We start from the raw sequence: 26,583 nt of genomic DNA on the forward strand, positions 1-26,583 counted from the left end.
GACCCTCCAGAGCAGCTTTCTTCCAGGTGATAATGCAGGGATCCAGAACCCTTCCATCTATGATCTTAACATGTGGCTCTCAGGTCACTATGGTAGAGAAGAGAGAGAGTGAACACACACCAGCTTTTAAATGCACTGGCCTAGGAGTGTCCACATCGCTTCTGTTACTAATAGGCCCGTTGGCCAGGACTAGAGCCTTCTGTGGCCCCGCCTAACTGAGGATTCATAGAAATGTGAGGCTGATTCTTTGATGGGAAGAAAATGACTCTGCGATATGTATATACCAAGGATAAAATCCCAAATATTAAGGGATTGCAGTCAGAAAGAAGAAGATGAACAAAGACGTGAAAGTTTGAGGTCTTTTAGTGGAACAATAACAGTTGCCAGTCCAGAGTGGTATAAGATTAATCTAGAAAAGTAGGTTGAATCACATAGTAAGGGCCTTTGAAGGCAATGCCAAGAAACTTGGACTTCACCTGAAAATAGTGGGAAGATTTTGACCAGGCGCGGTGGCTCATGCCTGTAATCCCAGCACTTTGGGAGGCCGAGGTGGGTGAATCACAAGGTCAGGAGTTCAAGACCAGCTTGGCCAACATGGTGAAACCCCGTTTCTACTAAAAATACAAAAATTAGCTGGGTGTAGTTGTTGGCGCCTGTTATCCCAGCTACTTGGGAGGCTGAGGCAGGAGAATCGGTTGAACCTGGGAGGCAGAGGTTGAAGTGAGCTGAGATCATGCCATTGCACTCCAGTCTGGGTGACAGAGTGAGACTCTGTCTCAAAAAAAAAAAAAAAAAAAAATATTGTGGGAAGATTTTGAAGAAGAGAACCACATAGTCAGAATTATGTTTTTAAAGCCATACTCTGACATTGGAGGATGCTGATATCTATGAATAAGTGGATTCTACTGAGAAAATATCTGAAAAGCAGGTGAATAACATTAAAATCCTAGGTTATTGTTTTTCAAGTTTCTTTTTGTTAAATTTCAGAGTGCTGTGAATGATGTTTCATTTTTCTGTAGTTGCTCCCCAAACTTGTCACTTTTTTCATGCTCTTTAAGAAAATACTTCAATGCTTTAAATTTTACTGACTGCAGGAACACCTACTTGAGTTTCACTTTTCCCTTGCCATTCACCTCTGCTGTGTCCCCCATTGCTCTCTTCTTGCATTCTTCACCTCACTCCCCAGAATGTTTCTGTGTTAGTCCATTTTCATGCTGCTTGATAAAGACATACCCGAGACTGGGTAATTTATAAAGAATAAGAGGTTTAATGGACTCATAGTTCCACGTGACTGCAGAAGCCTCACAATCATGGTGGAAGGCAAAAGGCACATCTTACATGGTGGCAGGCAAGAGAGCATGAGAGCCAAGCAAAAGGGGAAACCCCTTATAAAACCATCAGATCTTGTGAGACTTATTCACTACCATGAGAACAGTATGGGTGAAACTGCCCCCATGATTCAATTTTCTCCCACCAGGACCCTCCCAAAACACGTGGGAATTATGGGAGCTACAATTTAAGATGAGAATTGGGTGAGGACACAGCCAAACCGTATCAGTTTCCAAAATACTTTTAAGGAGAGTGGGCCACCAAAAACACAAGAAAGGTACCACAAATCTCAGAAAGAGAATGCCTCTCCGTGACAGCAGCTTGGAGTTACTCTCCCTTCTTCCCCTCTACCTCCGTGAGGCCCTTGCTACCTATGGGATTTACCCTCCAACATGGGCATAAAGACTGACCTGTTGTCCCTCAGACCCTGGAATCTTAAGAAGCTGAATGGTGGGACGAGGAGAGACGATTTCAGGTTCCTTCTCCCAGACACAGCCATGACACAGTCAGCTCCCTTTCCCTCATATGAGATCTTCCCCTGGCCATTCTTTTATCCTTCGGTTGTCCTGGTGCTCCATAGGCAGCGGAGCATTGGGAGTCAAACTGCCCAAGTCTGAGCACAAACTCACCACCTTCCAGTTGGATAAACTTGTGCAACTTTCTTAACTTCTTGTGCCTCAGTCTCTGGAAAATGGAATTGATGATGATAATAACATATATCTTGAGGCATTATCTTGAGAATTAAATGAGTTTTATTCCATGTAAAGCAATCAGTACAGTTCCTGGCATGCAATAAATAGATCTCACAGAATAACTTCAATTATTTGCATGTGTTCTATGAGCCACTTCTACTCCAAGATCCTATACATGCAACCCCAGAGAATGAGATCTTTTCCAAGGTGAGAGACTTTAGATTTTTATTCGCCTAATTGAGGCACGTTTCCTAGAACAGCAGTCCGTTGGAGGCAAGGATGACTGGTGTATAGTAGGAATATAGTATTTATTGGATGAATGAATGAACAAACGAGCATGGGAAGCAGTGTGTGTCAGTAAAAGAGCATGTTTTAGAGTCAGGTAGATCTGGAATCAAATGTTGGCTACACCATTTATGAGTTCTACACTACCTTTGACAAGTGAACCCCTCTGTTCCTTCATTTCATCATGTATAAAATGAAGAAGATAACTACTGCATTAGGATTGTTGTGAGAATTAAATATGATAACAGTGGGAAATGTCTAGTATAAACTCAGCATATATTAGGAGCTCAGTAAATGGTAGCTATTATTATTGTTATTCCGTATTTCTGCACATCCAGTTAATGATAGGGGAAGCAGCATAAACACAGAGGGATGAAATAAATATTTACCTGTCAAATTGACATTTACAAAGTTAGACTAGCTTTTTGTTCTTTCTCTTATGTTGTTTTCAGTATTGTGGAGCTTATTAAAGTAAAGGAGAAAAAGAAGAGTAGAAAGGGGGAAATTGTAGGTGATGAGGCTGCAGTGAGGTGAGGAAGAGGTGTGAGGCTGAGGAAGCGGCCTAGAAGAAAAGTCATGGAAAGTCCCTTCCTTGAAAAGCCAGCAGGATAGAAACCAGGCAGGAGAGGGGAGCGACTTGGCAGATTAATCTCTCCTCTCTTCACTCCCTTCTCCACTCTTTCTCCAGCTTAATCTTTCTACTATTAATATCCAAATTTGTTTCTCCTACTTCTCTAGATCTTAAACTCCGTTGAAGATGTCTGAACCTATAGAGGAACCTCTGCTTCCTGCAGGGCAGACTCCAGCTCAAAGCCCTCTAGGGTTTGGCAGATACCTCCCTCACCCTCACCCATGCAAACCCAGCTCTTCATCCTCTTTCACGTCTTGCAGTGGTAACAGTGCCCTTAGTGGACTGTGCTGTACCTTTACATACTTTTTCTCCTCCTTGGCCATGTGAATGAATGCTGTCCTTTACCCTTCTGCTTATCAACCCCTAGTCACATTTAAAAACCCAGTTCAAATGTCCACCATGATATGAGATCTTTCCTTGACATAACCAAGCAGAGCAAATCACTCTGGCCTTTGCGCCATTGTTGGTCTGCAAGTCTGCATACAGTTCATCATAGTATAGTGGTTTGCTTGTCTGAGGGCATTCATTAGAGGTGCTATTCTGTGAGAACTACACACACTAATTGGGAAATCTTTGTGGAAGAAAGCAAACACTAGGTCACTTAAAAATGGGTGTTATATTTTATGGTACAACATGGGTCATCTCTAGCATCCCACTTGCAAAAAGAATTCCTTAATTGGTGGCCCACAGGCTGCTGAGCTGAAAAGGAAAGAGAAAATACACACCACACTGCAGCCTCCTGGTAATGCCATGGCCCCTTAGCACCTCCTGGGTGTCCTCATTAGGAGGATTCAGCAAGAGATAGTTACTGCCTCAAGTCATATTTAAAATCTTTAAATGCAAAAATAATAGCCCAGTAAAACGTGTCACTGTCCTAGTGTAATGGTTCCTATGACATATAGTTGCTCTTAATTACAACGATAAATGTGCAACACTGTTTTATTTGGCGTAATTATTAAAACCATATCGTAAGAGTTGTTGGGGCTAATATTAGAAGTGAGTAAATTCCAAATTTAGTCCTTAGCCTATAAAGAGTTTTGGAAGTGCCCAGAACATACTGGCACTCAGTAAGTGCTGTTCTGTCTGAACCTGAGTTTTTCACCTTGGGTCACCATTTCTAACCTCATTTTGAACATGAGGTTGTTCTGGTGTAAGAGCATCTCAGCCTGGTTTCACAGCTGGCAGGAACAGGTATCCAACCTATGCCAAAAAGGCACAGTTAAAAAATGCCCTGGTAGTTTTTGGAGAGAGATTCTATGCCATACTGATAGGTAGCACCAAACTAAAGCCAGCACTGGGCCCAGGGTAGAGGGAGACCCATGACTAGAGGAATTTCTGTTTGACTTCTGGAGAAACAGAAACTATAGTGGCTGTGACTGGCAGTTCTTCATCATTCAAAACACTACGATGTCTCTACTAGGAAGGGAGGGAGGGAGGGAGGGTGGCAGATTTTGAGCTGACCAATTAGCAAAATTAATAATGTTAGTTTCAAGTTAAAACATTTTGTCAGATTTTCCGAGGTAAAAATTCAGGGGATTTTTTGGAGCCTGCATCAGTTTTCTTTCCAAGCTACTTGGGATGTCATTTCTATCTCCCTTGAAGAGGAGAAACATCTCATCCAGCTAACACTGTTCAGTGGCCCCAAGGGAAGATCCACCTTGATTCTCTTCACGCCCTCACTAATGCTGCATTTTCCTGTATTCTTCGAACATTTGACTTATTTGGGAAGCCTAGAAGCTTTGCCAAAGATTAGGATCAGCCAGAGTTTGGTGATTTTTCTCAGTTTTTCTCATGTCCCCTTTCTATTGTTTTAGATCATGTTTTGCTAATGCAATGGGCTTTATTTTCAAACCTGGAAATTTCTTCTTGCTTTATTTCAGGATAAAAATGTTCTCATTTTTAATACCCTTTTGTTCTATGGGGGGTGAGAGGAAACAGGAAAAAATAAACAAAATATTCAAGTTACAATCTAGAGTGCACAATTTTTTGTATCTTAGGATAGTTTTTCATACTATTCTTATTTACAATATAGCTATAAACTTATTGGACCTCCTAGGAACCCTTCCTTATCCCATCTTTGTAGGCAAGTCCAGTCACATCGCTGGCCCTGCCTGCAGTCCAGGTGCTCATGAGAATACAGGTGCACACACGTATGTTTATTGCGGCACTATTCACAATAGCAAAGAGTTGGAACCAACCCAAATGTCCAACAACGATAGACTGGATTAAGAAAATGTGGCACATATACACCATGGAATACTATGCAGCCATAAAAAATGATGAGTTCATGTCCTTTGTAGGGACATGGATGAAACTGGAAAACATCATTCTCAGTAAACTATCGCAAGGACAAAAAACCAAACACCGCATGTTCTCACTCATAGGTGGGAATTGAACAATGAGAACTCATGGACACAGAAAGGGGAACATCACACTCTGGGTACTGTTGTAGGGTGGGGGGAGGGGGGAGGGGGGAGGGACAGCATTAGGAGATACACCTAATGCTAAATGATGAGTTAATGGGTGCAGCAAAACAACATGGCACATGGATACATATGTAACAAACCTGCACATTGTGCACATGTACCCTAAAACCTAAAGTATAATAATAAAAAAAAAATACAGGTGCACAGTAACACAAAGATATGCACATTGCAAAGATATGCATGTCTTTATTAAGTGTGCAACACACATGCAGATGCACACTGCCATCTTTTTATTTATGATCCAAAGTTGTCATTGGGTTGTTAGAAAACATGAAGGCAAGAACAAGCTCATCTAGCAATTTGATACCCACATAACTGTGCAAACACTTCCAGAGACCTACCTGCACTTTGGGAGGCTGAGGTGGCTGGATCAGCTGAGGTCAGGAGTTCAAGACCAGCCTGGTCAACTTGGCAAAACCCCATCTCTACTAAAAAAACAAAAATTAGCCAGGCGTGGTGGCAGGTACCTGTAATCCTACCTAGTTGGGAGGCTGAGGCAGGAGAATCACTTGAACCTGGGAGGCTGAGGTTGCAGTGAGCTGCACTCACTGCAGGTACCAGTAGTGTACAGGGGATTGCCAGGTCTCTTATGACCCAATGAGGTTGGCCACACCTCACATACAAAAGCTGGTTTTACTTCTGAGGAAGAAATGATTTTTGCCTGATGTTCATATGATATGGGAGTAGTACCCTCCTATTAAAAAATATTTTGGAGAGAAGGAGAAAGACCAGAGAAATGGCAGTTGAACATAGTCTTCAAATATTGCCTATTAATTTTTGTGTTGTACACTCTGATTATAACTCTCAATTCTAGAGATCTAAAATAATCTTGAGAGGTCCCCTAATTCATCCATCTGACTTGTCTGGATTTATACCATCATGCAGCACAATTTTTGTCCTTCTATTAATCCACAGCGAAGGTTATTCCAAAACTTCTCTGTAGTTTATAGGTCATTTGTTGCCATCACAGATAGTCCAAAATTTTCCCCACGAGCCAGTCCAGATCCTTCTTCTGTAGTGTGAACATTTTTCCTTTAATACCATTCCATTCGTCTGTCAGAATCTAAACTTGCAACTCATCCATCTTTCCAGTTTCCTGGTGAAAGAACATCCATTCATAAATCAAATAATCTAGTAGTTAGAAGGTACAACTACAACTTATGAATAATCTATTCCATTATACCCCAGTATGTAGGCTGTATAGCATAGCTCTTGTGTTTTGCAAGATAATTTATGTAGCACAGGGACGTGACATTAAATAATATTGAATTGCATAGTGAAAAGTTTATTCCCTCTGAATTATCTTTCAGTCCTTCTCATTCTGTTTAGGAGAGTCTCTCTTTCATGTCAGTATATCTTTTTTCTTTCTTTTTTTTTTTTTGAGACCAAGTCTCACTCTGTCACCCAGGCTGCAGTGCGGTGGCGTGATCTCAGCTCACTGCAACCTCAGCCTCCCAGGTTCAAGTGATTCTCCTGCCTCAGCCTCCCAACTAGGTAGGATTACAGGTACCTGCCACCACGCCTGGCTAATTTTTGTTTTTTTAGTAGAGATGGGGTTTTGCCAAGTTGACCAGGCTGGTCTTGAACTCCTGACCTCAGCTGATCCAGCCACCTCAGCCTCCCAAAGTGCTGGGATTACAAGCATGAGCTATTGTGTCCAGCTTCATGCCAGTATATCTTTAATGCCCCTCAATACTTACTAATGTCTTTATTTAACACAGATAGGGGAGGCCTCAAAATAATCTAATAAGATTAATTCATTTTTACTGTATTTGTTTTTGTGGTTATCTTCTATTTATGGCAAATGATATTCCATTTATGAGAGTTTACATACAGTTTTTGTTGAAGTACATTTATTTAAGAAAAATGTGAGTGAATTGGCCGGGCACGGTGGCTCACGCCAGTAATCCCAGCACTTTGGGAGGCCAAGGCGGGTGGATCGCGAGGTCAGGAGATCGAGACCATCCTGGTTAACACGGTGAAACCCCGTCTCTACTAAAAATACAAAAAATTAGCCGGATGTGGTGGCGGGTGCCTGTAGTCCCAGCTACTCAGGAGGCTGAGGCAGGAGAATGGCATGAACCCAGGAGGCGGAGCTTGCAGTGAGCCAAGATCACGCCACTGCACTCCAGCCTGGGCGAGAGAGCGAGATTCCGTTTCAAAAAAAAAAAAAAATGTGAGTGAATTGGGTGAGAACTTTAAAAAAAAAATCAAGTAGCATGAACAGGGCCACAGAATGGCTTTTGTAGATTTTAAGCACTTTGTGTTAGTGAGTCCCTTCTTACATTAGTGTGTATGTGTGTATATGTATATAATGTTTTATGATGGCATTGGTATACAGATGAATATAATCTTCAACTCTGAAAGTTCATTTTTTCTTCTGATTCTAAAAGAAACTAAGACATTTTCATTGGTCCTGGCACTGTGTCTACTGTCCCTAAAGCATAGGTGGGTCAGCCCTGGCATGTGTTATAGCAAAACTCATTAGCTCTTCAGGAGAAGCACTAATTTAATCCAACTGCCTCATTTTACAAAGAATAATACTAAGCTTCACACATGTGTGAGAACCTGCGAGTCGGAGAGTGATGAAGGACAAAATCAGAATTAGATCTCAGGGCCGGGCGCGGTGGCTCACGCTTGTAATCCCAGCACTTCGGGAGGCCGAGGCGGGCGGATCACGAGGTCAGGAGATCGAGACCAGGGTGAAACCCCGTCTCTACTAAAAATACAAAAAATTAGCCGGGCGTGGTGGCGGGCGCCTGTAGTCCCAGCTACTCGGAGAGGCTGAGGCAGGAGAATGGCGTGAACCCGGGAGGCAGAGCTTGCAGTGAGCCGAGATTGCGCCACTGCACTCCAGCCTGGGCGACCGAGCGAGACTCCGTCTCAAAAAAAAAAAAAAAAAAAAAGAATTAGATCTCAGATGTCAGCCTCTAACCTTTCCACTTCATTACACTGCTGTCTTCCTTTGAGCCTCTTCTGCAAAAGCCCTTTTTCTTGTCCCATCTGCTTCAGGGTCTTCACATCAGAATTAATCATGGGTCCTTCCATGAATCCAGCCCCATCTCAGGTGTAAGGACTGCTCTGTGTGAAGGTGACACCCCCTTGTGGATCTCTTCTGCAAATAGACCTTTGTCACGGGAGGCCGGTCAGTTCACAGCCTCCACGGCAGTGGAGTCAGTTCACTCCGCTCCATCACGGGGGACCCACCAAGACCCCATTAAGAAAAGCACAAATGATGCAACAAATCAGGATAGATTTAGGCTTCGTTTTTTGGACACAATCTTCCAAATGATAGCTCCTCATTAAAACTAGCTAAAATGGATGGTAGAGCTTGGGATATGTTCACCACTTATATCCTAGACCAGTACTTTCTAGGATGGAGTTTATATGGAAGACCAAAGGTTTACTCCTTGGGCTGTCAACCCTTCATTTTACTTAGCCCTTCAAACAAGTCAAGCCTTGTTTTTAACTCAGCTCCTGGGGAATTGTTCTGTTGACAATGTACTGCAGAAAACAGTCCAAACAATTCTTAAGAGCCAAGAGCTATCTTTGGTGACCAGACTTTGTAACCTTCTCATTTATCCATGGTGGATCTACGTCTACCTGAAAATACCGTAAGTTGTAAATGGTATTTGTATTTGGGGAAACAGCAACAGATCATTACTCAGCTCACTTCCAGCCATCTGCAACTGTCATCATACCACTAGAAAGTTCTGACTTTAAAAAAGTAACAGATGCTGGTGAGGTTGCGAAGAAAAGGCAACACTTATACACTGTTGGTGGGAGTGTAATTCAACCCATTGTTGAAGGCAATATGACGATTCCTCAAAGAGCTAAAAGTAGAACTACCATTAGACCCAGCAATCCCATCACTGGGTACATGCCCAGAAGAATAGAAATCATTCTACCATAAAGATATATGTGCACAAATGTTCATTGCAGCACCATTCACAATAGCAAAAACATGGAATCAACCTAAATGCCCATCAGTGACTGATTGGTTAATGAAAATGTAGTACCTGTACACCACAGAATACTATGCAGCCATAAAAAAGAATGAGATCACCTCTTTTGCAGGAGCATGGATGGAGCTGGAGACTGTAATCCCTAGCAACCTAATGCAGGAACAGAAAACCAAACACCGCATGTTCTCACTTATAAGTGGGAGCTAAATGATAAGAACTTATGAACACAAAGAAGGAAACAACAGACACTGGGGTCTACTTGAGGGGGAGGTTGGGAGGAGGGAGATTAGCAGAAAAGATAACTATTGGGTACTGGGCTTAATACCTGGGTGATGAGATAATACATACAACGAACCCCCATGATGTGTGTTTACCTATGTAACAAACCTTCACATGTACCCCCAAATCTAAAATAAAAGTCAAAAAAAAGTTCTGACTTTATGCTAGCTAATGTTATTGTTTATTATTATTGATATGATAATATACCACAGGAAAAACATATTTAGCAAAAATCATTTTTTACAGTGAAGACCTTTTTATTTGTTTTGAGGCCCAACCAAAAAATAATTCCAATCTGTTGGGAGATAATGTAAGTGATCTGCAGTTATGCACTCCTACAGGTTTATTGATTCAAACATTATTCAAGTGTGATATCTTTTAAAAATATAATACTAATGCAGAAAAAAAAGCATAAGATTTGGAGGCATACAGAACCAGTTTTGTATCCTACCTCCAGACCTACTAGCTCTGTGGTCTTAGGCAAGATAATTAACCTTTCTGAGCCTTTTTTGCCCCATCTGCAGAATGGAGTTAATAATATCCATATAAGATGTTGTTTTGAAGATTAAGTTATCTGGAAAAATATTGACTGAGTACCTCTCTTGTGCCAGATTCTTTTCTAAGTGCTGCAGATACCACAGTGAGCAAAACGTTAAGAGTGCTGTTCTTATGCAGTGATGATTTTAACTGGAGTTAAATATTTCCCTCCTGATTCTTAAGTCATTGAAGCAGAGTATTGCCTCAGAATGTATTGGAACTGGATTTCACGTAGCTGTAGTTCTAAAATAATTATCTCTCTTGCTGCTATAGATTTTAAGTTATAACTCAACTGCTAAAGGTTACTTATTCAACAGGACCATTCATAGTTTTTTACCATTCTTTTAGTTCACAAAACTTTAGTTATCTGTAAGGCAACATTTATAGTTGCAGTAAATATTTTACACTAATTTATGTTTGTTAATATGTACTATGTATAAATAAACATAATTTGCATTATACATTTCTAGAGAGGGAGATACACAGTCTTTAGTGCATGAAAATTCCAAATGATAAGCTGTTACCTTGACATAGAAAAACCTTCTACTAAGATTTGCCACTGGACAAACCTGCACATACACAGCTAGCCACAAAAAGATCTTTTGTCTGTGGTTATGTCACTGACGGGATAAGTTGTTCCTGTTTAGTGGTGATGACGCCAATGATGAAGTGATCTAGAAAGATATTCCTTTTTCAAATTGATTTTCTTCCTGGAATGGTTAAAATACATCCTGATTCTCCCAGATACATCTGATCATCAGCAAGTATTGGATGTCCTATCTGGAAGATATGCATACATTTTATCACTTTCCTTGATAAAATAATGACAACTGAATAAGCATATTCTGATTGGTTATTTATACAACCAATATATATTTATTTAAAAATGGAGGATTTTCTACTTCATTTGGAGCAATGAATGAAGGGTGGAACTTAAGAAATTTATTAATATCAGTGATCCAAAAGTAATGTCATTGTCATGTATAATCCGATAAGACATAGCCTTATTGCTAGCTGTATATTTGAATTTTACATGAATGCACCATTGTAAAACTATTGTTGCCATCTCAAACTGTTGGCAACATTCCAGGCCGATGTCATCTGAGGTAACTAGATTATAATGAAAAACCAATAGATCTTTAAAATGCATACTGTCTCTGTACTAGCACACGTGTACATTGGCTTGTATGACTTTCTTTAGAGCTAATTATACTGTTTTTAAAAAATAGTAATAAAGAAGATAAAAGATAAATATAAAGCTACCCAATTGTGGAATCACTCACCTGATTTTCTCAGAATGCCACACTCTAATTACTACTGTATTGGCAGTCAGCACAGTTATCTAGAGGAGAATGTTTAAGGCAAAGATCATCCACTGTCTTAATATTTCTTACAAAATCATGTCTTTCTATTTTTTTCTAGGAATATAAACAATAGGTTGCTCCAAAGATGTTCATTTAGATATCCCCAACATGCCTTTTGCCTGCCAAGGCCTACTTGCTGCCTGGTTCTATTTTGCTAGAATACTTACTAGACTTTGAAAATCATAATATTCAATTTCCTGCCTTTTCCTTGAATACACAAATAATACAGGAAGAGCAAGGCAACGATTCTTTCACGGCTGTTTAGGAAGTACTAAGTAGAATTTAAACCTGCTGATGGGTCAGTTTTCAGTTCTGCCATCTTTATACTCTTGAGAAAGTCTGCAGTATTGGAAGGTAAGTATATATCCTGACCCAGTTTTATCTTAGAAACTCTTTGTTCCTTGTATATGTCCACTAAATTTCAAAACCAAGGGCATTCGAATATCTGAAAGGTTTAAGAATTGTAGTTTCCTTTCTTCTTACCTATAGATGGGATAAATTTCATCTCCATCCTGTTCCAATAAACTTAGTGTCTAGAGTAACCACTGGATCCGAAAAACAAAAAGATGTTTTACTCAGCTTCTTGGGATTCTGCCTTCAGACATCATATCTAAATTCATGCACTACTGGTCCAAACTGGCACACCCTTTCTGGAAGCTAATTTGGCGTTGTTTGCTAACCTGCTGCTCGTGCACACATAATTTGGCATTATTTATCAACAGCCTTAAAATCGTATAGCCTTTGACAACAAAAACATAATTTAACATTCAGACAAAGAGTTCTATGAAAGATGTTCATCATGACGTTTTTAATAAATGAAAGCTTGAAAATCTTTTACATCTTGATATCCAAGAACAAGAATTGGTTAAATAAATCTTTGTATATCCATATAATGGAGTTCTGCAAAGCTATGGTCAAGACCGATGTTCTAGAAGAATTTCTAAACTACCATATCAAAAATTCTCATGCTGCAATATTATAATAAAAATCCAAAACAGAATTGCACACACAGTATCATATTAACTGTGTTTAAGTAATATGAACAGGGAGAGAAAAAATGAGACGTACACCAAAATGTTAACAGTGGTGATTGTTAGTCCTTTCTTTTGTTCCAGTTTTTTCTTAGACATTTTTCTAGGTTATCAAAATTCTCTGCAATGGGCATAAAATAAAATAAAATTTCAAAAATTAAGATACAGAAGAAAAATATTAATGGAGCAATCAACGCACTATGTGGTTTTACGTCCATTCTACTTCTTTGGCGAGCCGTAGACTTCTTTCTGCCTGACACTTTCCTAGGAATTTATAGTGTGCATTCTCCTACTGATGAAAAAACAACTATAGAGACACAATGATAGCAATCTGTGTCACCTAGTCTCTGTTATTTTCCAGCACACGACGGTTCTGCCCTTTATATTAATCGAGATGAGGACATCGCACCATCAGTATCCCAGCAGGAGCAGCGGACTCACCGCCATATGTACCTTCTCTGTTGGCTATATATTATGGTAAGGACCATGCCTGCTGGGCTTTCTTATTGTATTAGATTTTGCACTGCTAAATTTGGGCACATATTTCATTATGGATATAATCACTAACAGATTCACGCTGTGTGCCTCATTTGGTCCAAGACCTGGGCTTTGTCTCGTTTCCCCAGATGCTTATATTTTTAGAAAGTATATGCCAAACCTCACACAACAGGAATTTGTTGAACAATCCCATGTAAGCAGTGGTTCTTCCAAGGCTACATTTTTCAACTCTTTTTCAAACTAAATGTTTTTCTTGGACACCGGTTTTATTGCTTAAGGGCTTTTTTGCTTGGGATTTTGTTGTTGCTTTTGTTGGGGGGCAGGGGAGTTGCAGCAAACACAAATGAGAACAGAAGTGACCTCTTAGAGCAATGACTTTAAACTTACTAGGAAACAAATGAAAATGTACATTTTCCCTGGTCCATTTAAAACCTACTCCAGAATTAACTGTTACGTGGAGAATGCATTGAACTGTTCTGTTTTTAAATATTGGGGTAAATAAACAACAAGAAATCTTCATTTGATCTATTGTGCACAATTCAGATCGAAGTGTGAGGTGCCAAATTTATCTGATAAAAGAATTTTTGCCTGGCGAGTCTACTTCACATTAATTTCAGTTCTTATCAGGTTTTTAACACTTCAAAAATTATTTTTCTTAACATAGAGAATTTCTTATTTCTCTTTATAATTCCAAGTCCTCTTTGACATATTAACACTCACAGAAGAGGTTCCTCCTGCCAGCATTTCTGCCTCTTGGGACCCTTTTGTCCTGAGTTCTGGATCACCATCCCCTCCTTTAAGCCCAAAGGACTGGATAGTGTTCTTCCAAAAACCCCTCAACTGCACTTAATCCCCCCAAATCCTAGAGCTCTTTGGGAGGCCCTATCTCCATGGAGCATCTTACTCCAGCTGGAGTTGAAAAATAAGATAAAGGTCACTACAGTACATGACACACTTTGCATAAACAATCACATGATGCCCCAAATCTGAGCAGAAAGGAGATTTGCTTCAGGAAGTCACACCCTGTGGCTGGATATAAGGGGACATCCAGTGGCTCATGCCACTGCGTCCAGCTGGGACGAGCTTTACGACCATGTGGTAAAGCTACTCCCAGCTGGGCGCTGTGGCTCACACTTGTAATCCCAGCACTTTGGGATGCCCAGACAGGCAGATCACTTGAGACCAGGAGTTCCAGACCAGTCTTGTCAACATGGTGAAACCCCATCTCTACTAAAAATACAAAAAATTAGCCAGGTGTCATGGTGGGTGCCTGTAATCCCACCTACTCGGGAGACTGAGGTGTAAGAATCTCTTGAACCCGGGAGGCAGAAGTTGCAGCGAGCCGAGATCGCGCAACTGCACTCCACCCTGGGCAACAAAGCAAGACTCTGTCTCAACAATAAATAAATGAATAAATAAGCTCCTCCCATTGGCCCCTCCATCAACTAGTAAAGACCACTTGCAAGGACTAGGGAAGTGTTTGTTTTCCTAATTACTCTCTAAGTTTTTTGCCTCATCCAAAACCTTAAGTGTTGACTTTCTCTGATAGAAAATGTCCAAATGATCAGAACTCACACCTGCAATATGACTAAAGTTATGTCTTAAAAATGGATTTATGTGCTTTATACATATGAACTTACATTCAAATGAGTGTTATCTTTCAGAAGAGTCAAGTAGGGAGGCTGCACAATTATTCCAGGGATGCCACAAATGTTTAAAACATACCTGGAACTGCCTATAGCCATAGTTTAAAAATCAGTCTCGCTTCCCACCCCGACCCCAAATATGCTCTTGTTACTTTGCACTCATATTTGCTTACCTGTGGAAAAGGCAAGTTCTTTACTCTGGGAATTCTAGGTATATTTCTGCAAATTCATTTATATGCTATTAAATTATCTGCATCTTGTAAAGCCCCAGAGATTTCAGGAACTATGTACTTTCTGATGGCCTGTCTTCCATTGCAGGTAGAATGAGTCCACGTTCCAAAGAGACACATGGGAAATACCGCATAGTCCTCATTATAGACCCCCAAGATCCCTCATTAAAATGAAGCATTACTCATGCTCTGCATGCCAAGTGAGGCTTGCCAGCTCTGCGTACTCCCTAAGCAAACCAGTACTTGTTTGGACATGTATTTACATTAACCAGTGAATTCTCTCAGATTTGTTCTGAGAAAGCATTCAAAGTGGACTTTTTCCTTTGGTGTTCTGCCCTGGGCATTCATAACTATGCCAAATGTTAAACAATGGCCCTCACGTCATGTCACATTATGTAAATCCAAGATTTTAATTGTTATCAAAAAGGTACTGGCTTTTGCTTCCTTTCAGACTATGTTAGGGCCAACATACCAGTGACACAACAGCCAAAGGTTTGGGATATGAAATCTTTTGATAGCATACCAGGGTTGTAACTGGACATTCCAGAGCCCCATGCCAAGATGAAAGAAAGCATTCCTCTCATCACCTGCTAACTATAAAAGAAATAGATGGCCTGTGCAATACTGAGTAGGTTGAGCTAAATCTATAACTCAGGGGCTGACCAGGCTGGCTGGCTGTTTTGCTGGGACTCTAACTTGCTATCCAGTGGCCCTCCTCATCTGAATCTATTCTCTTCCCAGGTTTTGGTAGTAGAGAAAGTGAAGGATACCTGGACTTTCCCCACTGACTGGTTCCCATTGAGCTCCCATTCTCGGTGGCTCTGTTTCCCAGCCCTGATGCAGTCCTCCCCAAGCTTAGCATCTAAAGGCCATCCCAGTCTCCTTCCATGATGACTTCTGCCTCCCTGCCATGTTTCTCTTTCCCCCAGCCCAAACATCACCTGTCCATTTGTGGGAAGCTCTTTACTCCTTTCCTGGACACCCCCCTCCATCATCAACCCCCACAACACACACATTTCTCTGCACCCTGTTTGTGAGATTTTCCCTAATCAATGAGAGGACTCTTAGCATTCTGGATACATACAGAGGTCTCCTTGGTGTCTGATATAAGAGTTTAAGTATCAGGAATCATAATGGGTACCATTCCTTTGAGCCAGACACTGTGCCAACTTCAGTTCAAATATTATCTAGTTCCCCAAACAGTCCTTAGAGATAGGCATGATCTTGCCCATTTTACAGGGAAGTATGCTGAAGTTTAGAAAGAGTACATGACTTGCCCAGGATGAGCCACTGGACTCTTGCCAGAACTACGGTGCAATCCCCAGTGTGTGGCTCCAGATTGTAGTCTGTTAACCAGACCCTCCACTGCCCTTGCTGTGTGAAGAGTAACTCTATGAATGAACATACTGAGTGTTTTATTTTGTTTAGAAGAAATACATAAGAACCAGCCAAGCCTGGTAGCTGAGGCCACTTTCTGGGTTGGGAACATTTCTAGGCTTTCGCTTACTCAGAAGTAAAAGAGGGAGGAGGATAGAATGTACCTCATAGTTGGAAAGACATTGTTATTGTATATAAAGCCCATAGAACAATGCCTGACTCACAGTAAAAAAAAAAAAAAAATCTATATTTGCTATTTATCAGTCCTGAGATGCTTCTTAACAAATAGTAGTATAAACAGTAATGTTTTCAAGGCTTGAGAATTTTAGTTACCGTAAGTGTTTTCTCTTCTTTTTGCTCGTTCTGGATCACTTGCACAAAATCAAAAACAATTTTAATAGTCATAAACAACTCTAAGGGATATGAAAAGAGCTTTTTTTTTAATTGTAAAAGAATGATTAGGAAATCTTACAGGGGTGCTGGGTAACACAGGGAGCTTTAAGATCATGGGCTCCTGACTCTTGTCACCTTCTAATTGACATGTATAAAAGAGAAGACATCTTTGCTCCACCTGGTGCAGCCGTCTGGGTCTGAATCTTTTCCCGGGCTGGCTCCACCCTCACTTCCAAGCACCTGGAATCCTTGTCTCTCTGCAGTTCTGCTGCTTCTCATTGCTCTGCCTTTCAATCTGCAAGATACAGAAAGAGGAAACCAACTCAGACCCTAGGAAATGTACATCCTCAAAGCTTTAAGAGTGGTCTCTCTCCTGAGGAGTCTTCTTCCAGCCCCTGGCTATTCTCCCTTCCTTCAGGGGTTTCTCATTCAGTCAGAGCCCATGTGATGTCTCAGAAGCCATGTGTAATACGTGCTGATCTCTCAACCTAGGACACATCAAGAGCAAGTAGGCCTTAGTGTGGGACAAAATGGATCCTGGGTGTTTCCACTTATGGATAAATATTCCTCGTCAACTGCTGTGAGTGTATTTAAAGCAAAATAGAGATGTCTGTTGTCTCTGGGCCCTAGTGGTTTTAAACAAATTCCATATTCCAAATCTCATTTCCCCAAATGTGTTCATCGAATAACTTTCCAACACAGAAAATAAAACAAAGTCAAGTCAGAATTGTTAATGGAAAAAGCAAACTCTGTAAAATATTTAAAGAGGTTTATCCTGAGGCAATATGAGTGACCATGGCCCAGGTAACAGTCTCAAGAGGTCCTGAGAAAGTGTGCCCAACACAGTTGGGTTACAGTTTGGTTTCATACATTTTAGAGAGACAGAAGTTACAAGCAAAGACATAAATCTATACCTGTAAGGTATGCATTGGTTTGACCTGAAAAGGTAGGATGTCTCAAAGAAGTAGTGGGTGGTTACAAGTCATAGGTGGATTCAAAGATTTTTCTGGTTGGGATTTGTTTGAAAGAGTTAAGCTTTGTCTAAAGACTTTAAGTCAGTAGAAAGAAACGCTTGAGTTAAGATAAAGGAGGTTGTGGAGACCAAGGTTCTTGTTATGTAGATGAAGCCTCATAGGTGGCAGCCTTCAGAGAGAATGGATGGTAAATGTCTCTTTTCAGACCCTAAATGGCATCAGGCTCTTTGTTAATCTCTCCTAGATCCAGGGAAGTCCTGGCTGTATTAATGGAGACTCTCTACAAATGCAAAGATCCCCCACAAAAGATGGCTCTGCAGAGCCATTTCAAAATATGTCAAAGAAATATATTTTGGGCTAAAATATGTTTGATTTCCTTTAGGACCTACTATCTGTTATGTGATGCTACATCAAAATCAGGTTGAAATTTGGAATCTTATTCCCACAGAGTTTGTTTTGTCAGTCTTATGATCTCTATTTTAATGTTAATCCTGGTCAGTTATGCCTAAACTCCAAAAAGGAGAGGGTTCAATTAGGCATGTCTAACCTGCCTTCCCCTAATGGCTGCGAGTTCCATTTTTCAGGTTTCTCTAAGGTCCCCTTGGCCCAGAGGGGGTCCATTCAGTTGGTTGAGAGGCTTAGAATTTTATTTTTGGTTTACAGAATGAAGTATGTTCATTCTTTTATGATCATTCCTAAATTATTTCATGTCAGAATTCTATCTCCCACAAAATTTGATTATCTCCTAACTGGGCAATTTTGGATGATTTTTTTGGCTTCTTGTTGAAATGTTTTTGTATCTCAAGTTTCTGCTGGAAACATACATTATTTTTTTATTTACATACAGTATTTGTAAGCCAGAGAAAAAATTCTCAAAAATAAAAATAAGAGTGTACTCAAATTTTAAAGTCTTAGAATTTTTAGCCATGAATGAGTAAAATTTTTAGGAAAAAATGTGTACCCTCTTTACTAAGAAAATGAAATTTTAGACCACATTCAATTCCTTCCATTTAATCAGATGTTTCTTCTCCAGTTAAACAAATCTGGTCGACACGTGTTCTTTGACCAGCAGATGACATTTTTCTCTGTTCAACTTGAATCTTTCACTCCACCATAGCTGTTGACTTTTACATCTGTAATGGTTTGTGTACATTTTTCTGATTTTCTGGTATTGGAGAACCGAGTCCAAGATGAATGAAGGTGATAATGTTACTGGCGGCATATAAGTATGGGTCTGCATCAACCTCAGTTCTTGCCTCCTCAGAAGAAATAATTGGACCAAGGGGCATAAGGCAGAGTGAGACTGAGGCAAGTTTTAGAACAGGAGTAAAAGTTTATTTAAAAGCTTTAGAGCAGGAATAAAAGGAAGTAAAGAACACTTGGAAGAGGGTCAAGTGGGCAACTTGGGAGATCAAGTGTGCAGTTTGACCTTTTGACCTGTTGTCTTATGTGTTGGCATGCTTCCAGGGTCTTGTGTTGGTTTCCCCGATTCTTTCCTTGGAGTGGGCTGCGCACATGCACAGTGGCCTGCCAGCACTTGGCAGGGGCCACATGCACAGCGTGTTTACTGGAGCTGCACGCACGCTCACTTGAGGCATTCTTCCCTTACCAGTTGAATGCTCCTAGAAAGTCATATACCAATTAAACTCCACCATTTTGCCTCTTAGTGTGCATGATTGAGCCCACTCACCCAACTCCTGAGATCTTATCAGGAAGCTGTTGATCATGAACTTTACGTGTCTTTCTCTATTGGGAGACTGCCTTTCCCTGGTGCCAGCTGCAACCAATTATTATTTTAGAGAGGCAGTTTTAACAACAACCGACTGACCATCACCTGATGGTTGCCTGACGTTCTTGTTTGTTGGGGGGTGGCAGGGGGATGCTCTCCTGCCCTTTCATGTCTGACTAGCTACCTACTATAACAATAAGTATCTCACATTCTGAAGAGAGCTACCTTTCTTGGGGCTTACAAGAGACAGCCAAAGGACTCTGCTCACTTACTATCACCAAGGCCAAGGCCATCCATGCTCCACCATGCCTGTCTTCCCCACCCTCTTCCGAAGATGGGGAAGAGGGACAGGGTCTTTGCAGTCTTGAGTTTTGGATCTAGGGGAGCTGTTGGGGGAAGGAAGGGCCTCTCCACACTGACCAAAGCCAAGTGTGAGGCTCTAAGAGAATCCCTGGTAAATAATAGCGATGAAGCAGGAATTTAGGAAGCTTGCTCGTTAGCCTTCCTTATATCTCCTATTTAAGCAAGGAAAAGAGTCTTGGAAGGATATGGCAGGGCAGAGGGAGGGGAAGCTGTAAAGCCGCCTGTGATCCCATCACCGTACGTGTCAAAGTTTCTTGTAGATCTGGTTTGACATAGAGGAAGGTTGCTGGAGTTGAGCTGTCTTGATGGTGGCCCACCCAAGAAAGAATGGCTCCTGGGCAAGGGTTTTCCAGCAGCAGGAAACCATGGGGTATGCGGCCCTGGACAGGAGCCAGGGGGTGTTAAAGAGGTCTAGCTGGAGCCAGCCAGATCCCCCACATAAGGAAGCTCTTCATTTCAGAAACCCTTCAGAGACCCCTGCAAACCTCACACATATGCACCCGATGCAGAGGTGAGCACCCGGACTTCAGCCTCACAGCACTGATCAGTGGGAAGCAGGGTTTTGCCAATGACAGGGAAAGCCCCTTGCATAAGCACAGGCAGTGAAGTCAGAAGATACTCATCCTTCTTCCATTTCCCCTGCCAGAAAGGAAAGAGGCATCTCAGAACCAGGCCACGTCCTCCTATTCTACTTCAGAGTCTTGGAGTGCATGGAATAAAGAAGTAAACCCCCCTCCCATTCAGGGTTCCAGCAATAAGCCTGGTGTGTTCAAGGAAAGCAGAAGGCCACTGTGTGTTGAAGCAGAGTGAGGGAGAGTGCACAGAGCTCCTAGGGTGAGGGAAGGAGAGCGTTATAGGCCACTGGAAAGACTGTCCTTAATTCAAAGTGGGAGTCATTGGAAGGTTTGGACAGAGACTTGACATGAACTGAGACATTTCTAAGGAATCACTTTGGCCAATGTGTTGAGTGGATTGAAGGCAAGGGTAGAACAAGGAGAAGAGAAGGGAAGGCTATAGAAGAAATCCTGATAAGAGATGAAGTGGCCTGGACCCTGGTGGTAGAAATGGCATTAATAGGATTCTGGATATATTTTGAAGGTAGAGTCAACAGGATTTCCTGGCCAAATTTAAATTAAACTCTGGACTCAGCCCCTTTAATAATGTTTAACCTTGGTATGGAAGGCAAAATAATGCCCACCACAAACCCCCAAAGATATCCACATCCTAAAATCCCCAGAACTTGTGGATATGTTCCCTGAAATGGCACATGGCAAAAGGGACTTTGCAGGTATGATTAAGGTAAGGACCTTGTGATGGGCAGGTTAGCCTGCTTTGTGCAGGTGGACCCAGTCTAATCCCATGAATCCTTAAGAGTGGAGAGCCATTCACAGCTGTGGTCAGGGAGAGAGACATGACTGCGGAAGGACAGTTAGAGAGATGCAGTGGAGAAAGGACTTGAACTGCTGTCACTGGCTTTGAAGACAGAGGAAGGGGCTGTGAGCACGGAACAAGGGCCCCCTCTAGAAGCCAAAAAAGGCAAGGAAAGGGATTCTCCCCTGGGGCTTCCAGAAAGCAACTCAGCCCTGCTGACACCTTAATTTTAGCTCAGTGAGACCTATGTTATACTTCTAACATGTAGAATTCTCCGATGAATATGTGTTGTTTTAAGCCACAAGTCTGTGGCAATGTGTCATAGTAGCAAGAAAAAAACGAATACTTGAACAAATCACTTAATCTCTGTGGGCCTCAATTTCCTTATCCAAAACAAAACAAAAAAGAGCATGATGATAGTGATCAGTCAGGATTGCTGTGAGAATCAGAAAAATGGGTATACAATGTCCAGCACCTAGCTGGCACTCAGTTACAGTGGCCATTGTTGTTCTGTTTATACACTAGGAATACTCCATCATTAGAGAGCCTCAGCTTAGTTCTTTCTGCAACTTTCTTCCCTCACGAACCTTACCCTGGAAGGCAGAAGTCCAGATCTTTGAAGTTAGATGCTCCTTGTTTAGTTCTCCTCTTCCCGGGGTCTTTAAGCAAATTACTTATCCTCTCTTAGCCTCGTTGTTGCCACCTTTAAAATGGGAAAGAATGCCTGCCTCACAGAGTTGTGAGGATTAATGAGCCCATAGGGATGCTCAGGAAATGAGAGCATCTTTCCTTCCTCTTAGGTGACAAAATTCCTGAATGCCTGCAAAGATCCTAGGGGAAAGGCTCATTTTCTTTTTCTCTCTCTCTCTCTTCCCCACTACCCTTATTTTATTTTCATTTTATCCTCTGTTATTCATACAGGCTTTGGTCCTACTTTACAGGATGTGTGGCTCTTCATAACCTATTAAGAATGTTAAAGAGTTTTCTGAAATTTTCTTATGGTTCATATATTAAGTTATTTCCAGAGCTCTGCTTTTCCCATGAGATTCGAGAATGTCATTGCTTTCCCATTATTCCAGTCTGCGTATTTTTACAAGCACTGTGCTGAGAATGCACTATTTTCTCATCTTCTAAGGAAAAGTCTATCTGGGCAGTTGAAAGCCCAAAGTATGTCTTGCCCTTGGCGCCTGAGAATGTCCACTTGGGTGTTGGTCAAATCAGCTTCTTAGACCTGCATCTGGACAGAAAAGGCTTATGTATATAATCTGTCTCAGTCCCCAGTATTTATTATTCTGAGTTTTTTGTTCTCCTACCCCCAACAGCTGGTTCTCAGACATTCTGGGAGTACATGAAGAACTAGAATTCCCTATGTGCTATTAACCTTGCCCCACCCTGAAGTCATGTTTTATGTGGTTATGATCCTTCCCACACTCCCCAGCTTCCCTACAGCCATGCCCACACCACTGCTTCTTTTCCCCGTAGTCTGCTCAAATCACCAGTGTGATGCTGCTTGTGCTCTTGATGCTACTTGGCAATTTTCCTGTGGATTTCTCCAGCCATCTCTATCACTCCCCTCTGCCTCCACCTCACTCTCCCAGTCCTCCAAGCACATGGCCTGGCCTTTTATTTCACAGAGAAGATAAAAGACTCTAAACAGGGACTTCTTCGATCTCCCCCTACAAACATCATTTCTGCACCCATCCTCTCTTCATCTCCTGAGACAATAGGAAAAGGGCCTCTATGTCTTTCAGCAAGCAATCCTTCCTTCTGGACTCTGGCCTCATACCCTTCCACCTCTCCTGGGACCCCATTCGTGCCCATCACTTCATTCTCCTGTAAGTTTGGTCTCACTGCTGGATCCTTTCAATCAGCATCTGAACACACTGTAGTCCTAGTGTCCACCTTACGACATTGCTCTTCTAGGACCAGCCCCTGTACATCTAGCTGCTTCCCTATTTCCCTACTCACAGCTGAGTGCCTTCAAAGAGTTGTCTGCATTGTCTCTACTCTCACACAGCAAAGGCTTAAGAGACAAGGTGGTATAATGGTTGAGAGAGTGGATTCATGAGCCAGACTGTCTAAGCCTGTATTCTGCTTCTGCCGTATGAACTGGGCCAAGCCACTTAACCTCTCTGTGCCTTGGTTTTCTCATCTGTAGAATGGGATAATAATAAAAACTCTCTCATCAGATTGGCATTACCATTAAACTAATACTAGTCTTTAGTATATGTAAAACGCATAGGACAGTAACACACAGAGAATGTACTATGTTAATATTATTATTATTAACACACACCGATGTGGCTTCAGCTGTCATTACTTTAGCAAAACTTTGGCTGATGTCACCAGTGACTTCTCTTTTGCTGAATTTATGGAATGCTCTGTAGACCTCTTCTCAACTGACATTTCAGCAATTTGATACTAAAACACACCACCCCCCCCTTCCTGATACACTCTGTTCCTCGGATTTAGGTGTTGTAACCATTTATTTTCCCTCCATTCTGAAGATGATCCCTCTCAGCCTCATTTGCTGGCTCTTTCAACTCCCCCCAAACCTCAGTGTTGGAATTCTTCAGAGCTCACTCCCAGGTCCTCTTGTTTTACTACCCACTCTCCCTAGGTAAACCCGTCCACATGTGTTTGCAATGCCTCCATTTCAGAACTCCATCCCATACCTCTTTCCTGAACCTACTCCATATCTACTCACTTAGCAATTGCAAACCAACCTCATGCCATGCCAAATGTCTGCATCCCACCCCAAACCTACATCCCCTTGTCATCGTCCCAAAACTAGTCTTTCATGCTGGAAATCTATGAGACATCCTCAACGCACCTCTCTTAGGCCCACTCCAGGCAGTTGTTCAGCAATTTCTGACTTCTGTACCTCCAGTGTACTTGTAGAATCTTTATGCTTTGCTCCATCTCCACTGCCAACACTATGGTCCAAGCCTCAGTTATCTCTTCCCTCAACCACTGCTAGAGCTGTCTATCCAAAGGATCCCTGAGTAATCTTTTATAAACAAATGTCATCATGCTACTCCCTTGCTCCAAGACTGTGGATGACTTCCCATTGCTCCTCAAGATAAGAACCAAAATTCCTTTACATGGTTTAGGGGGCCCTGCATTACCTGACTCCTGCTGACCTCTGGCCTCATCATATTCCTCCTTCCCTTTTGCTTGCTAGCTCCAGACACAGTGATCTTCTCTGATTGTCAAAAGCAATAAGCTTCGTCTACCTTCAAAGCTTTCACTTTCTTTGTGCCACCAACAAATCCCACCTCTCCCCCAGTCATGTCTCCCACCAGTGTTAGTTTCAAATCCTGCTCCTCTTTCAGGCCTCAACTTAACTCTCTTTTTCTCGGGGAAGCCCTCTCTGATTCTCCAGACTTGGTTCAGCTTCTCTGTGCTACACTACTATAATCTTCTGTTGATTTCTGCCAGGGGATTTAAAAAATAGTTGAAGTTTTGTGGTTATTTGATTAACTCTTTCTGCAAAGTCTGCCCCCAAAATCCCCTACCTTTACTATCTAGAGCAAGAAAGAGAATTAGCACTTCAAATTATCTTAAAGAAAATGAAGAGGGCTTCCTTGTCTCCCGTATTCCAAGAGTTAATCCAAGCACATTTTCTTTAGACATTACATCAATAAAATGTCACAGAAAATATTTCTAAGATAGACTTTAACAAGAGAAATTGCAACAGTGTGTTTTAAATGCAAGCAAATAGAGAAAATGAATATATATTACACATACACACATGCACCCACACATGCGCGCACACACACACACCCCTACCTCTCTTACACTTAGTTCAATGGTAACCATATAAAGTGTTTATGACACCCCTGCCATCCATTTCTCCAATATTGAATTTCAGCTTTATTGTCTCTTCTCCCACCTGCCTGATTCATTTAAATTGCCAACTGAAGCTGATAAAGTTATAGCAGAAACCTCACAGACTGTGCTCCTTGCCAGAATGACTCACATCCTATAGGAGAGATGACCTAGTTCAGGCAATAAAAGCATTCCACATAGAGGAAAGATTCATTAATTAGCAAAATCGTAACCTCTTCATTTCCCTGAGGGGTGCCTTCTTGGTGTCTTTGAGAGTATGAGAGCATTTTGAAGGCTCAGAACATATTCTCTTGTGGGCTGCATGGGAGGGTACATGTATGTGAGCATCTTCACAGGGACCTCTAAACCGCCCAGTCCCACCTTTAGCAGATGGTTTCCACAGCTGACAGTAACTGAGAGGAAACCAGTCCCCAGGCATTTGTATCTCCCACAGCACCCAACAGAGGCACACATTAAAATCTGGTTAAAAGTAAACAATTCAGATGAAGAGTTATCTGTGCCAGAGATGAGCTTATACCCCAGGAGTCAACAGAAATTTATAGCCCAAAAGACCATTTGCTTGTTATGGGATGGAAATGGCAAGAGAAACTTGATCTAAAATAGCCATGTAAAACGTTGACTTTGTACATGTAAGTAGATCCATTTCCCTAATAATTTTCAAAGCAAGAGAAGCAACTGGCTTATTATTATTGTAATATTTTAATTCTCCAATATTCTGAAAGATCTGGGTACGTCTTGACTGGTGACAAAATTCATTAACTCTCTCAAACAAGCACTTACTGAGTGCCTACCGGGTGTCAGGCATTATGCTAGGTACAGGAGGTAGACTATGGAAGAAGCTTCAGCTCTGTCCTCAAGGAGCTTACAGTCTATTGAAGGATACAGGGAACTAAAAAGCAGTAGTCATCCAGTTGACAACTGCTATTTGCAAGAGGAAAAATAGAGTCTACGGAAGGTTCTGTAACTCAGACTTAGAGAGTCCTGAAAGGCTTCCTGGAGGAAATGACATGTAAGCTGCCTCTTGGAGGGTGAATAAGAATTAGCTTTATGGAGGTCCAGGATAAAAGTGTCCCAGGCAGAAAAAGCAGATGGCCTAGAAGCAACGGAGAGGAAACCATAATCAGGGAGCCAAAGCAGTTCAGTACACCTGGAGCCATTGACATTTTGCCCTCCTCCTGTCACTGCAATATATATTCCACCTCAACTCTCCCCACCAAAACTGTTTTCATTTTTCCTTTCTACAGCATCCTTCTTTGAACTGGTTATTTCATGATTGGGTGGGTGGGTGGGTGAGTGGTTATTCAGATGATTGGTTGGTTGGTTGGTTGGTTGGATGGTTGCTTGGGTGGTTGGATGGATGGCTGGGTGGTTGGATGGCTGGGTGGTTGGATGGTTGGGTGGTTGGTTGGGTGGGTGGTTGCTTAGTTGGGTGATTGGTTGATTGGTAGAGTGGTTGGTTTGCCCATTTCCTGTAACACTGCTCCCACTCAGCTTCCTTGGGAGGCCCCGTTCTTCACACTCCCTGATGCTCTAACCCTCCTGGCAAGCTTT

At 41.7% G+C, this 26,583-nt stretch overlaps 1 protein-coding gene across 3 annotated transcripts in view; it reads left to right on the forward strand.

Annotated features, from left to right (window-relative positions):
- AIG1 (androgen induced 1) overlaps positions 1-26,583 on the forward strand; it is a 270,991-nt gene that overhangs the window by 208,188 nt on the left and 36,220 nt on the right. For all 3 annotated transcript variants that reach the window (XM_032160604.2, XM_058435605.1, XM_032160597.2), the window contains one exon: positions 12,961-13,076. In XM_032160604.2, coding sequence (XP_032016495.1) covers positions 12,961-13,076 — 116 coding nt within the window. The remainder of the gene's footprint in view (positions 1-12,960; positions 13,077-26,583) is intronic.

The sequence above is a fragment of the Hylobates moloch genome, unplaced genomic scaffold (assembly GCF_009828535.3).
Source record: "Hylobates moloch isolate HMO894 unplaced genomic scaffold, HMol_V3 SCAFFOLD_2, whole genome shotgun sequence".
NCBI lineage: Eukaryota > Metazoa > Chordata > Mammalia > Primates > Hylobatidae > Hylobates > Hylobates moloch.